This window comes from Mya arenaria, chromosome 3 (assembly GCF_026914265.1).
Source record: "Mya arenaria isolate MELC-2E11 chromosome 3, ASM2691426v1".
NCBI lineage: Eukaryota > Metazoa > Mollusca > Bivalvia > Myida > Myidae > Mya > Mya arenaria.
Window position 1 is genome coordinate 81,844,534 of NC_069124.1, and position 16,343 is coordinate 81,860,876.

The window sequence follows — 16,343 nt, forward strand, 5'->3', positions numbered from 1 at the left end:
AATTTGGACCATGTGTACAGTTTTGCAAACGAGAAATGTTGTCCTCGGATGACCTTGGTCAAAGTCAGTGTCAACACTATTTGTAAAATCCTCACAATGAGCAGATAAGGTGCAGGTATGAGCATGCAACTGTAGTAGTACACCTATATTACTCTTGACCAGTCGATGGCCAATATGTATTGCGAGGTCGTTAGTTGATAGGCAAATATCAACCTTGTTCGAAAACCATGTCTGCACAATATCTGAAGAAGGGTTTGACACAGGACCTTCACTTTGAACTATTGTAACAGGTGCATTGACAAGTAATACATATTAGGAATACAGTATGTCAAAGGTCACAAACACCAAATTTTGTTTGATTAGTTTGTCCATTTGCAAGAAAACTAGGGAGGATGACCATGTAGAATCATAAAACTTTTTAGGTAGACTAGAAAACCAATAATTGAAAGTCACTGTGATCATGTTTTGGAAAGTTTGTCCGAGCAAGAACTAGAACTATGATAACGTTGAATCATGGATCATCTGTGGTAGGTAACACTTGATTCCATGTGATAAGGGGATGAAAAACAAACAGCTCTTGATTGAATTTAATTGAAATATAGAATACACATATACTTATAGTACAATGGCAGTGAAAAGGCAGATACACATTCAAAACAATGATCAAAACATAAGAAAGTGCCGACCCATTTATATGTGGCCTTTTCATTAAATTCACGCGCACTAAGAGCTTCATGACACCTTCCAAATGGATGCAAAATGTAAAGTAGACATTAGATGCGTCTGTTCAGAAACTGTTCTATAATATGACCGTGCGGTTGTCTTGCTTTGCATGAACGTCGAGAATTGGTGATGAACTTGATCGTGCATAGTTAATAGGATGACTAACATGAATATGGCCATGCACGACGAAAATGAGAGCGATATATTATGCTTTATATATGGACACAGAAACAAATTAATTTGTACAAAAAGCACATCTAATAATCTTGGTCCCAAAATATGCTTTCCTACTGCTTTATGCGCAATAAATAGTTTACTAAATTGGCTAAGAAATTAAAGCAGTGTGCTTATTGATCAGAGTTTGACCTGCTTACTTTCAAGAACAAAATGTTATTTTACTAGTGCGGTTTTTAACTACCATGCATACGTTGTTTATATAAAGGAAAAAACAACACATTAGACTTGTCTCAATTTTTAATTGTGATGATTGCCATTTTCAGGCATTGTTGTTATATTGTTATAAAATCGAACACAGAGGAAGGGTTAACGTTTGTGAGGATAACCTTAAAACGGATTTATAGCAGGACTTGTTTAATTTAAAATTAAATAATATATATTAAACAAATGTGAACTCGATTATTAATTTTGTTCACGCCGTTTATGAACCCCCTACTAAAAATAGGTTGCCCGTCTCCTCGAGGTCAAAAAAGGCTCTCAGGCTTATTTTCAATGTTTTGATAGAACGACGACTTTGCGGGATTCTCCGGCCGCCCATAGCGCTCCACGTGCAGGCCTTGTGATGCGTGCTCCTGATTGTTTGGCTCGATCCTGACGGCGTCCCCGGAGCCCATGGCTGGGTCCTCATGGAAGTAATTAAAGGGTAGCAGCAGAAAGCGGAGGTCGAGCCCGACCGTGGGCGTTACCGGAAGGTCCTCCGTGTGGGGGATGTGGTGGACGCCCATCGTGACCCACGTAACCTGGTCCTGCAGACATTGACAATATTTCATACAGTTATTGTAATATTATTCATGTACATACTTTTAACATTAAACGCTATCTGATATATAAAGATGTTAAATTCTATGCTAACGGATTCAAGAAACTCGCTCATAATTTTGGACCAGAAATTATTCCCCCCCACCGCCGAAAATGCACTTATTTCATAATTTTTTAACTCTGATACCCCGATATTGCAGAAAAAATGCAATTAAAGAGAGCAAAAATATTGTTGTTTTTTATGTTTCGAAGAGCAAACCCCCGCCGGTACAGTAAAAAAGAAAAGAAAACTGACGCCTTAAACCATTAGGCCACACTGTCCTTTATAATAGGTGATGGTTGTTTTAAACCTTTATCGAATAGATTGCTAATATCACGTGATAACGCCCATCAACCAATCATGCTACAATCTTTTGTTGAATCTCGTTACTAAGACGTTTATCAAAACTTTGGTCTTTATAGACAATATCAATATTTGAGCAAATATCACCATTTGTTGACGGGTTCTTATTTTTAACACTTCAAATGAGTTGCCACATTTCGTAATATTTTTTTTCGTAAAAACTGCATTTTGCAGTAAAATGCACTTCAATATTACATTTAATAATGTAGCAAATTATTAGGAATGTTTAAATGAGGAACCCGTCAGCAATTTTATATATTTTATATGCTCAGATATTGTCTTTGAAGACCACTATTTTCATTAGCGTTACTACCGGCTTTCAGCGATTTTGTTATTGCGTGATCGGTTGATTGACATTATCACGTGATGTTATCAATGTATTGTTAAAACGTCAAAATATCCATATTTATGTTGTTCAAGTCCAAGTGGGCTAGTAGATAAAGCGTCGGTTTTATATTTTTGATTGACTTTACCGGCGTGGGCTTGCACCCTACTCAAATAAATGCAATATTTAAAAAAAAAAATTGTGTGTTTTCCTCTAAAATTTCGATATCATAGGGTAAAATTAGTATAAAATAAATGCTTTCAGATGCATAACCGTGAAAGCTATTTTTTACCTAAACATGAGCGAGTCCCTTTAACATATTGCGATGTTGTAAATTGTTTGTCGGATTGCGAACTTTTTTTCCATTTGAACCATTTGTGAAGTATTTGATAAAACAAGTTAAAGATTGTCAGAGTGATACACTGTACCACGTCCTTGATGACGTCATTATCGTCGATAAAGCTCTGGAAGTTGACGACGGGGCGGTTGGCGTCCCAGCACGCGTAGATGGAGCTTGGCTTCCGCTCGTCTTCCTTGTACTTGGTGACAGCCAGCTGGTGACGCGCTCATGGGATCGACGGCTCTTGCCCGCTCCCCTCCTTTATCATCTGCATGCATAAATCGAGAAACATGTATACTACTTAATAAGATATGCTGTGGATCACCTAAAGCTACTTCTAACATGACCTTAAATATGGCCATCATAATGGACGGGAAAACGCAGACTGTAAGGCCTTTTTTCGTCTGTAATAAAGATGGGTGATATCTGTATTGGTGGTAACTGCTTATGGTGTGCTGGAATTTCAGGAGCGAGTGCATAGTTTATTAAACTTATCAGACTTAGTAGGGAAAGGGGATTTAAATTACATATTCTTCACTTATTACAATTTCACTGCCCATACAAATTGGAGGTGGATGTCATATCAACAAAACAATTAAATTGGGCTTGATTTGGTTTTTATTTTATTAATCATTTAACACTTCTATAAAATACCCTCGTTTCTTAAAATCAAAATTATTACAGCTGACCCATTATATCGAGTGATCCATTATTACAGCTGATCCATTATTACAGGTGATCTATACCCAAGTTTAAGAAAACATACGTACAACATAAGCACACATTCGTTTTGCTAGTAATCAGGTTGCTGACATCCGTTGCTATGCTTAATATTATGATTGACTGACACAACCTATTCAAGTTATCTGACGGTAATGTTCTTATAAGTTACCTGTTTCGACATGCCCCTCACAAGTAGCCTGTACGCTTTGGGTACGCCGAGACTGTTCGCGGTGTCCTTGTAAAACGTCAGCAATTTTGGGGTGGAGAACTTGAAGTCGATGACCGCCGTTTTCTCGTAGCCCATGGTCTTGCGGACAATCTTCGTCTGAGAGTACTTGGCGTCCTTCTCCTTTGACCACTGACTGTTGTCCACTTCAGTTGGAACTATCTCGATGGTTTCAAACCTGTTCTCACGCCCGTTGATGTCCATGTCTACCTTGTAGTGAAACATGTGGTGGTGAATGTTTCCGGTCAGGTGATCCTTTAAGCGGAAGCCGTACTCGTCCTCCGAAGGAAATCGAAATGATGTAAGAATATACCCTGTAGAAGTAGCCTTCACTTCTAGAGCCCCGTTTTGGTGGAAAACAAAGTCAAATATAGTCGTAGTTAGCTACTGTGGCGATCGTCCTGACCGTTAGCACAATGTCCATCATGCCTTCGTAGAATTTGTTCTTCCCTGAGCTGGTCAAGTGACGGCGGAGCGGCATACCAGTGTTAAGCTCAAACACACAGAACGCACGGTCAACAACCATCGGGTCTTCCTGGGACTCAATCACGTGATATGCACTCAGGAACGTGGAGTAGGCGGGACAATCCGCGCCCGCCACCAGGGACCGCGCCCGCGTTCCGATTTGCGCCACACTGTCCACATAATCTGCGAACCGCATACCAGGACTAAACGCTGAATAGAACACGGCGATTTCCTGCAGACTGAGTTCATACACGATACGTTTGTCATTGTATTTGATGTTCCACAGCTGTGGTCCAGATAAGGTGGACATCCTAACATCGAAATCCCAACCCATGTAGTTAACATGCCGCCCCTCTATGGAATACCGCTTACCATCAGGCTCGTACTGTAAAGGAGGACTCAGTGGCTCGGCGGGGAACAACGTGCCACGTCGGTTAATTGATGAAAATAGATTTCGATCTGCATTTGCGTATTTTAGGCGTGTTTTTACACATTAACCGTCGTTGTACGAGCGGACAAGTTCATCTACACTATAAAACGACTGGTTTGCATGGTATATTTGGTCAATGGAGTAATCACTTGTCTTGCTACTGGTCAGATCGACTCGAACAAGAAAGTCCAAGGCATGCAAAGGAAAGTATTCGACAGTCGGCCCAAGCCAAAACCACATCTTTCGTCTAAACTCTTCTCCCGTTGACCCTGAAGCCGTGGCGTCACCATCTGGAACTCCAGACAGTTGTCACTGCAGCCCTCGATTCGTCCGCCGTAACGTTCCATTAATATGTCGTTCATTTTCCCGCCAACTTCCGCGTTTAACATAACGATGGCCGCCACTATTTCCGGACCAGTGAGAGGCCGGTAGCGGAAAGGCAATGTGACCTTGTCTTTAAAATACACGGGATCGGGCAGGGGCCCGACGGTGTATTCTTCTGAGGTAGGGTCAGGGAGGTCTCCACGGAAACACCACCACGCGAGCCTCCCGGTCTGGCCGTGCCTCCCATTGTCCAGGTAATCCGTGGTCACTTGCTTGTTCGGTATATGGAGCTCAAACGAGAAAACGTAACTTTAGTTCACAGTAATTTCTGATGGTCGCACGAGATTAAGGTCCTTTTGACGGTATAGAAAATTCCTCACGGCTTTTATTTCATCTCTAGTGAGGTCCTGGAAGGGCGGAAGGTCACTCAGGGGTTCTAGGTCAATATTTCCATATGATGGACAGGCCCCTGGGACAGAACTTAGCTGTTTATGTAGGCGCGACACCACCACGCCAAATGCTATAGCAAGGGCGACAATCACAATCAATAGCAACGCAACCACAATTCGAAAACCCCCGATTATCCGCCTTTGTTTGCCTACCACCGACATGGTCTTGTCCTAGTCACGTGTAGCCTTAAAACATATACACAGAATTTGAATCCAGAAGCTGTGTGAAGTTAGCTAAACATACGACATTGGACATTGGACATTCAAAATCGAATGTTGTGCTGGCACGACATTGGACATTGGACATTCAAAATCGAATGTTGTGCTGGCACGACATTGGACATTGGACATTCAAAAGTGAAAGTCGTGCTAGCACGACATTGGACATTGGACATTCAAAATCGAATGTTGTGCTGGCACGACATTGGACATTGGACATTCAAAAGTGAAAGTCGTGCTAGCACGACATTGGACATTGGACATTCAAAATCGAATGTTGTGCTGGCACGACATTGGACATTGGACATTCAAAAGTGAAAGTCGTGCTAGCACGACATTGGACATTGGACATTCAAAATCGAATGTTGTGCTGGCACGACATTGGACATTGGACATTCAAAATCGAAATTGCACGACATTGGGCATTCAAAATAATTTGTCGTGCTGGCTAGTTGTCTTGGTAATAAATTTAAATTTTGGACCCATGATAGACAGAGACTTCAAATGGTCCTTTAAGATAGATTTGAGCAGTTCACGCGTCCATTAGCTGAATAATATGTGGCCAGTATTGTAGTCGAATTGAACTGCTTGTTTTATATTTGAACATTTATTGAGTGCGACATTTATAAAATGTTGCAGATGTTAGCATAAATTGAAATCCAAATTGTACATATAGTCATTGTATACATAAAGGCGGTAGATATATCACTAAATAATGATCCTTTACAATTGTAATTGTATAACCTCAATATGAATTATTGTTTGGTGGGACGCAATTTTGCAATCGATTGTGTTTTCTTTTACTCATAAATTGTGTTTATTGCTTTAATTGTTGATATACAACATACGCCTTATTTCAATTTGGATATTTTTAAAAACCTGATATTAAAAAGGAATCGGCCATTTTGTGAACAGATCTAAGTAAACCTCAGAGAATGAATGAGTGTCCAGCGGATGATTTCAAACCGTTATTAAGGTCCAATGTCCAATGTCGTGCTAGCACGACTTTCACTTTTGAATGTCCAATGTCCAATGTCGTGCCAGCACAACATTCGATTTTGAATGTCCAATGTCCAATGTCGTGCTAGCACGACTTTCACTTTTGAATGTCCAATGTCCAATGTCGTGCCAGCACAACATTCGATTTTGAATGTCCAATGTCCAATGTCGTGCTAGCACGACTTTCACTTTTGAATGTCCAATGTCGTGCCAGCACAACATTCGATTTTGAATGTCCAATGTCCAATGTCGTGCTAGCACGACTTTCACTTTTGAATGTCCAATGTCCAATGTCGTGCCAGCACAACATTCGATTTTGAATGTCCAATGTCTAATGTCGTGCTAGCACGACTTTCACTTTTGAATGTCCAATGTCGTGCCAGCACAACATTCGATTTTGAATGTCCAATGTCCAATGTCGTGCTAGCACGACTTTCACTTTTGAATGTCCAATGTCTAATGTCGTGCCAGCACAACATTCGATTTTGAATGTCCAATGTCCAATGTCGTGCTAGCACGACTTTCACTTTTGAATGTCCAATGTCCAATGTCGTGCCAGCACAACATTCGATTTTGAATGTCCAATGTCGTGCTAGCACGACTTTCACTTTTGAATGTCCAATGTCCAATGTCGTGCCAGCACGACTTTCACTTTTGAATGTCCAATGTCCAATGTCGTGCCAGCACAACATTCGATTTTGAATGTCCAATGTCCAGCTAGCACGACTTTCACTTTTGAATGTCCAATGTCCAATGTCGTGCCAGCACAACATTCGATTTTGAATGTCCAATGTCCAATGTCGTGCTAGCACGACTTTCACTTTTGAATGTCCAATGTCCAATGTCGTGCCAGCACAACATTCGATTTTGAATGTCCAATGTCCAATGTCGTGCTAGCACGACTTTCACTTTTGAATGTCTAATGTCCAATGTCGTGCCAGCACAACATTCGATTTTGAATGTCCAATGTCCAATGTCGTATGTTTAGCTAACTTCACACAGCTGAATCAAGATGTATCCCTCGGGAGTTCAGGATTAAGTGATGTGCAGCCATGTTTTACCTATGGCATGAAGAGGCTTTAGTTTCTTTTCAAACGAAAAACACAGTAAACAAAAGCAAAAGGTGACACTTCCTTTTTGCAACGGAGTATCATTTAAAAATATTCAAAACCGCCAAGTTATTTTCAACACTATTTATCAATTGGAATTATTTCACCTTGCATTAAAATACTGAATGCATAAACGTTTGCTTACTACTGAATGCGCCTACATCCCTGGTTATCCAGATTACTCACAAAACAACCGCAATTATATCGAGATATAACGCACTTGAAATGTCAGCATTAATTATAGCTCTTTCATGTAATTACACTATATTTGCTACTTCTCGATTGCAAGTTTATGATTAATCGCGAATAGTACAGTCATCATGTACAGACATATTTGAACCCTACTTAAATTGGTAAACAAAGTTCACTTCACTATTTTAAGCATTACGGTTCAATCAAGTTCTGGATGGGTCATAGCGGGTCTCCTGAATGGGCGGAAGTGTGTTCCCTATTTCTTTGTTTCGAATGGGGATCCCGTTTTCGAAATATTTCGAAATATGTAATGTTCTTAGAAATATTAACTTATCCTATAAACCGATTTCTTTATCAAATTTAAGACATCCCAGCAATACAACATTGTGCAAATAATAGACAACAAAGGAAATATGTAAAACATTTATCTCCAATAATTTTTGCATATTGTATAAAATAGGCAAAATTTACGATGAATTTCCGACGTTATGAAAAACAAATACTTTTACCTTGTACGGGGTTCTTACAAAACAAACTGTATATAGTGTATGTCCGTGGATACAGGTTAACTTGGAACTTGGTCGAGATATGATACACATAAACGTTTAATCAAATTATCTAAAGATTTGGGTTTTAAAATAAATGTAGAAGTCGAAGCAGACAATGCGACTTGGTCAATGTTTGACAAAGAGTAAAACAAAAATGAAAGGTTATAAACTTTGGTTGAAATATGTAAATGCATATTGTTGCTAAGTTATTGTTTTGAGGAGCGAGGTTAGTATGTCAAAGGTCGATGTCAGTGCCAACACTATTTGAAAAATCCACACAATGAGCAGACAAGGTGCAGGTAGGGGCATGCAACTTTAGTTGTACATGTATATTACTCTTGACCAGTCGATGGCCAATATGTATTTTGAGGTCTTAAGTTGATGGGCCAATATCAACCTTCTTCCAATACCATGTCTACACAATACCTCAAGAAGGGTTTGACACAGGACCTTCACTATGAACTATTGTAAGAGGTACTTTGACAAGTAGTGCACATTAGGAAGACAATATGTCAAAGGTCGCAATTACCATTTTTGTTAGATAAGTTTGTCCTTTTGCAAAAAGAACTATAGAGTATGACCATGTATAATCATTAAACATAACAGTTCAAGGCCATTGTTATCACGTTTTGGGAAGTTTGTCCAATAAGAACTAGATGATGACTTTGGATCATGAAACAGTGGTGATAGATTACACTTGATTCCATATGAAAATTGATGAAAAACAAACAGCTCTTGATTTAATTTAATTGAAGTATAAAAATTACATATATGCATATAGTACGATGGCAGTGAAAAGCAGATACACATTCAAAACAATTCACAAAACATTAGAAAGTGTTGACCAATGTGGCCTTTTCATTACATTCACGTGCACTTTCATGCACCTTCCAAATGAATGCAAATGTAGTTGGCATAAGATGCGTGTGTTCAGAAACTGTTCTATAGTTTGACAGTGCTGTGAAAGATGATAACAATATAGCAGTGAGCAGACAGTGCTGTGAAAGATGATAACAATATAGCAATGAGCAGACAGTGCTGTGAAAGATGATAACAATATAGCAGTGAGCAGACAGTGCTGTGAAAGATGATAACAATATAGCAGTGAGCAGACAGTGCTGTGAAAGATGATAACAATATAGCAGTGAGCAGACAGTGCTGTGAAAGATGATAACAATATAGCAGTGAGCAGACAGTGCTGTGAAAGATGATAACAATATAGCAGTGAGAAGACAGTGCTGTGAAAGATGATAACAATATAGCAATGAGCAGACAGTGCTGTGAAAGATGATAACAATATAGCAGTGAGCAGACAGTGCTGTGAAAGATGATAACAATATAGCAATGAGCAGACAGTGCTGTGAAAGATGATAACAATATAGCAGTGAGCAGACAGTGCTGTGAAAGATGATAACAATATAGCAGTGAGCAGACAGTGCTGTGAAAGATGATAACAATATAGCAGTGAGCAGACAGTGCTGTGAAAGATGATAACAATATAGCAATGAGCAGACAGTGCTGTGAAAGATGATAACAATATAGCAATGAGCAGACAGTGCTGTGAAAGATGATAACAATATAGCAATGAGCAGACAGTGCTGTGAAAGATGATAACAATATAGCAATGAGCAGACAGTGCTGTGAAAGATGATAACAATATAGCAATAAGCATGTAAGGACACGTCTTGCTTTGCATGAACGTCGACTATTGGTGATGAACAGGATTGTGCCATGTTAATAAAATGACTAACATGAATGTGGCGATGCACGACGAAAATGAGGGCGATATATTATGCTTCATAGATGAACACAGAAACAAATTAATTTGTACAAAAAGCACATCTATTAATCTTGGCCACAAAATATGCTTTCCTACTGCTTTATGCGCAATAAATAGTTTACTAAATTGGCTAAGAAATTAAATCATGCAGTGTGCTTATTTATCAGAACAATGCATAGATAACACGAGTTGCACATGTTAACTTGCATGAACAAAATATATAATTTAAATAGTGCGGTTTTGAACTACCATGCAGACGTTGTTTATATATAGGAAAAAATATTGCACTTGCCTCAATTTTAATTGTGTTGATTTCCAATTTCTGGCATAGTTGCTATATTGTTATAAAATCGAACACAGATGAAGGGTTAACGTTTGTGGGGATAACCTTAAAGGTGCACTTCCGTCAATCATTTAAAAAGTTTTGCGTTTTGTGTTTTAGATACACGGTTACAATCTCATTATCAGTAATAATTAGTTTCCCTTAATGCATTATTTAGTAAGAAGTTTAAGGTTAACCACTCAAAGTGTATGTTTGTTATACATGCATTGTATGTATTGATTTTGAAGAGTGTCACTTTAAATGTGATTTATAACAATACTTTTTTATTGATTTCAAATTAAATAATATTTGTGACAAATGTGAAATCGATTATAAATGGCATTTGTTCACGCCATTTTTTAACTTCCTATTAAAATAGGTTTCTTCTCATATTCCGCCCATCTCCTCGAGGTCAAAAAGGCTTTCCGGCTTATTCTCAATCTTTTGATAGAACGACGACTTTGCGGGGCGGCATTGGGGATTCTCCGGCCGCCCATAGCGCTCCACGTGCAGGCCTTGTGATGCGTGCTCCTGATTGTTTGGCTCGATCCTGACGGCGTCCCCGGAGCCCATGGCTGGGTCCTCCTGGAAGTAGTTGAAGGGCAGCAGCAGAAAGCGGAGGTCGAGCCCGACCGTGGGCGTTACCGGCAGGTCCTCCGTGTGGGGGATGTGATGGACGCCCATCGTGACCCATGTTACTTGGTCCTGCAAACATTGACGATATTTCATACTGTTATTGTTTTATTATTCATGTTCGTACTTTTAACATTAAACGTTGTATGATTTATTAAGATGTTATATTCTAGAATAACGGATTAAAGGTACTCGCTCATATTTTTGTCCCAATTTTTTTCCCCGAAAATGCACTTATTTCATAATAATAATATTTTACTCTCTGATACCGATATTGCAGGAAAAATGCAATTAAAGAATACAGATATATTGTTTGGTTTTTGTAGAGCGAACCTACGCCGGTACAGTAAAAAAGGAAAAGAAAAAGTATGGCCATAATGAATTATATAATAGCGGCCGGGAATTTTTACCTTTATCGAGTACATTGGTACCATAAAATGATAATGTCCACAAATATCACGCTACAACCTCTTTCTGAATCTTCCTACTAACGTTTTTAAAGCGTTGGTCTTTAAAGACAATATTCATCAAATATCATCATTTGTTGAAGAGTTCCAGCCTTAAGTATCTTAGTTTCAACACTCATGAATTGGAACAATTCGTAATATTTTATTTCGTAAAAACAGCATTTTACAAACCATCTTCACTTTTTCGGCGTGGGTTTGCACCCCACTAAAATCAAAATATCTTATTATACTTTAATTTTCTTTTCTTTTTCTGCATTTTCGAAATCAACGAGTAAAATAATGATAAAATAAGGGTTTTCAGATGCATTACCCACCGGGAATACTAATTTTTGCTCACAAACACGAGCAAGTCCCTTTAACATTGCGATTATGTAAAATGTTTGTCGCATTGCGAACAATTTATTTTCATTTGAAATTGAGTAACCGTTTGTGAAATATTTGATAAAATAGATTAAAGACTGTCAGAGTGAAGTATGTTTACACTGTACCACGTCCTTAATGACGTCATTGTCGTCGATGAAGCTCTGGAAGTTGACGACGGGGTGGTTGGCGTCCCAGCACGCGTAGATGGAGCTTGACTTCCGCTCGTCTTCCTTGTACTTGGTGACAGCCAGCTGGTGACGCGCCCATGGGATCGACGGCTCTTGCCCGCTCCCCTCCTTTATCAACTGCATGAAATCGAGAAACAATTAAGTATATGACCATCATAATGGAGGGGAAAACACCGACGACTGTAAAGCCGTTTTCTTTCTTTAAAAAAAATGGGTGATAGCTGTTTTGGGAATATTGCTTATGGTGTTCTGGAATTTCAGGAGCGAGTTCAAAATTTATAATACTTTTAAGACTAAGGACTATTGATTCAAATGACATTTTCCTCACATATTACCATTTCACTGCATAAAAATAAAAATTAGGGGTGGATGCCAATTCTAAAAATGAAACAAAAAAAATGAAATTGGGCTTGATTTGCTTTTTATTTAATTTATCACTAAGCAATTCTTTAAAGGCAGATTCGTTACTTGAAATCACAATTATTACAGGTGTCATTTTTACAGGTGATCCATTGTCAAGTTTTAGAAGTATACATACAGCATAAGCAAACATTCGTTTTATTAATAATTACGTTGCTGTCATCCGTTGCCATGCTTTATATTAAGACTGACTGACACTTCGGATTCAAGCTACCTGACGTGAATGTTCTTATAAGTTACCTGTTTCGACATGCCCCTCATAAGTAGCCTGTACGCCTTGGGTACGCCGAGACTGTTCACGGTGTCCTTGTTGTAAAACGTCAGGTATTTTGGGGTGGAGAACTTGTAGTCGATGACCGCCGTTTTCTCGTAGCCCATGGTCTTGCGGACAATCTTCGTCTGAGAGTACTTGGCGTCCTTCTCCTTTGACCACTGACTGTTGTCCACTTCAGTTGGAACTATCTCGATGGTTTCAAACCTGTTCTCACGCCCGTTGATGTCCATGTCTACCTTGTAGTGAAACATGTGGTGGTGAATGTTTCCGGTCAGGTGATCCTTTAAGCGGAAGCCGTACTCGTCCTCCGAAGGAAATCGAAATGATGTAAGAATATACCCTGTAGAAGTAGCCTTCACTTCTAGAGCCCCGTTTTGGTGGAAAACAAAGTCAAATATATAGTCGTAGTTAGCTACCGTGGCGATCGTCCTGACCGTTAGCACAATGTCCATCATGCCTTCGTAGAATTTGTTCTTCCCTGAGCTGGTCAAGTGACGGCGGAGCGGCATACCAGTGTTAAGCTCAAACACACAGAACGCACGGTCAACAACCATCGGGTCTTCCTGGGACTCAATCACGTGATATGCACTCAGGAACGTGGAGTGGGCGGGACAATCCGCGCCCGCCACCAGGGACCGCGCCCGCGTTCCGATTTGCGCCACACTGTCCACATAATCTGCGAACCGCATACCAGGACTAAACGCTGAATAGAACACGGCGATTTCCTGCAGACTGAGTTCATACACGATACGATTGTCATTGTATTTGATGTTCCACAGCTGTGGTCCAGATAAGGTGGACATCCTAACATCGAAATCCCAACCCATGTAGTTAACATGCCGCCCCTCTATGGAATACCGCTTACCATCAGGCTCGTACTGTAAAGGAGGACTCAGTGGCTCGGTGGGGAACAACGTGCCACGTCGGTTCATTGATGAAAATAGATTTCGATCTGTATTTGCGTATTTAATGCTGGTTTTGACAAAATCACCGGCGTCATACGAGCGGACAAGTTCATCTACACTATAAAACGACTGGTTTGCATGGTATATTTGGTCAATGTAGTAATCACTTGTCTTGCTACTGGTCAGATCGACTCGAACAAGAAAGTCCAAGGCATGCAGGGGAAAGTATTCGACAGTCGGCCCAAGCCAAAACCACATCTTTCGTCTAAACTCTTCTCCCGTTGACCGTGAAGCCATTGGCGTCACCATCTGGAACTCCAGACAGTTGTCACTGCAGTCCTCAATTCGTCCGCCGTAACATTCCATTAATATGTCGTTCATTTTCCCGCCAACTTCCGCGTTTAACATAACGATGGCCGCAACTATTTCCGGACCAGTGAGAGGCCGGTAGCGGAAAGGCAATGTGACCTTGTCTTTAAAATACACGGGATCGGGCAGGGGCCCGACGGTGTATTCTTCTGAGTAGGGTCAGGGAGGTCTCCACGAAACACCACCACGCGAGCCTCCCGGTCCGGCCGTGCCCTCCCATTGTCCAGGTAATCAGTGGTCACTTGCTTGTTCGGTATATGGAGCTCAAACGAGAAAACGTAACTCGAGTTCACAGTAATTTCTGATGGTCGCACGAGATTAAGGTCCTTTTGACGGTATAGAAAATTCCTCACGGCCTTTATTTCTTCTCTAGTGAGGTCGTGGAAGGGCGGAAGGTCACTCGGGGGTTCTAGGTCAATATTTCCAGAGGATGGACAGGCCCCTGGGACAGAACTTAGCTGTTTATGTAGGCGCGACACCACCACGCCAAATGCTATAGCAAGGGCGACAATCACAACCACTAGCAACGCAACCACAATTCGAAAACCCCCGATTATCCGTCTTTGTTTGCCTACCTCCGACATGGTCTTGTCCTAGTCACGTGTAGCTTAAAACATAAACACAGAATTTGAATCCAGATGTATCCCACGGGAGTTCAACATTTAGTGATAATTGCATTACGAATTCGTTAACAAATACTGTCGTTGCCGTTCTATCAGTACATTCTGATAAAAAAGGGAACATGCAGCTGTAACGTGCGACGTCAATGAAACATTTTTTTGTTGTTTAACGTCGCACGTTACACAGCTTTTAACATGGATTATCATTAAGGTATTTACCTTGAAATGTTTTTGTTTTACGTATCTAAATATAGAGAAATGTGTCGCCATGTTTTACCTATGGCTTGAAGACGCTTTAGTTTCTTATCGGACGAAAAACACAGTCTTTTTACTACGGAGAAGTATTAAAATTTAAATCCGCAAAGTTATTTTGAACACTGTCCATCAATTGGAAATATTTCATCTTTGCATTTAAAAAACTGAATACATGAACGTTTGCTTACCTATAGATGCGCATAAATCTCTGGTTTATCCAGATTTACTCACAAAACAACTGCAATTATATTGACATATAAAACGCACTTTAAATGTCAACATAAATTGTACCTCTTTAAACCAATTGCACTTATTTGCTACTGCTCGACTACAACTTAATGATTTATCTTGAATAGTACAGTCATCATGTTCAGACAGATATAAACCCTACTTCAATTTGTAGACAACGCTCACTTCTATCGTTTAAGCATTACGATCCCCTGATACAATAATAAAGTTCTAGATGGGACAAGGTCGGTTACATGATACAATAATAATGTTCTGGATGGGGAAAAGTCGATCACAAGATACAATACTAAAGTTCTGGATGGGCAAAGTCGGTTACACGATACAATACTAAAGTTCTGGATTGGAAAAGTCGGTCACATGAAACAATACTAAAGTTCTGGATGAGCCAAAGTCGGTCACACGATACAAAATAAAGTTCTGGACGGACCAAAGTCGGTCACACGGTACAGAATAAAGTTCTGGAGGCCAAAGTCGGTCACACGATACAAATATAAAGTTCTGGACGGGCAAAGTCGGTCACACGATACAATAATGAAGTTCTGGACGGGCCAAATTCGTTCACACGATACAATGATAAAGTTCTGGACAGGCCAAATTCGTTCACACAATACGATAATAAAGTTCTGAATGGAACAAAGTCGGTCACGCGATACAATAATAAAGTTATGGATGGGCAAAGTCGGTCACACAATACAATTACATGTATAAAGTTCCGGGTTGCGCGAAGTCGGTCACATGATATAACAATAATGGTCTGGATCACACGGTACGATAATAAAGTTCTGGATGGGACAAAGTCGGTCTCCTGATACAATAATCAAGTTCTGTATGGGCCACCATAGTCGGTTCCTTGATACAATAATCAAGATCCGGATGGGCCAAGGTCGGTCTCCTGATACCGCTGATTTCGAGATATGTTAAGCTGTAAGAAATATGATCTTATATCCTAACTAATTTCTTTATCTTATTTAAGACATCCCTTCAAAACAACTTTGTCCAAATAATAGGCAACAAAGGAATAAGTAAC

General features: G+C 39.9%; 1 protein-coding gene and 1 pseudogene across 1 annotated transcript; both read right to left on the reverse strand.

Moving 5' to 3' along the window:
• Nucleotides 1-757: 757 nt before the first annotated feature.
• Nucleotides 758-7,905, reverse strand: LOC128228404 (putative amine oxidase [copper-containing]; annotated as a pseudogene).
• A 1,299-nt stretch (nucleotides 7,906-9,204) lies between these two features.
• Nucleotides 9,205-15,378, reverse strand: LOC128228415 (putative amine oxidase [copper-containing]). The gene is given in 5 exon segments (XM_052939719.1): nucleotides 9,205-11,278; nucleotides 12,162-12,341; nucleotides 12,885-14,344; nucleotides 14,347-14,799; nucleotides 15,256-15,378. Coding segments are annotated over 4 exon segments (2,388 nt in total). The 5' UTR covers nucleotides 14,777-14,799; nucleotides 15,256-15,378; the 3' UTR covers nucleotides 9,205-10,960.
• Between the last annotated feature and the right edge of the window lie 965 nt (nucleotides 15,379-16,343).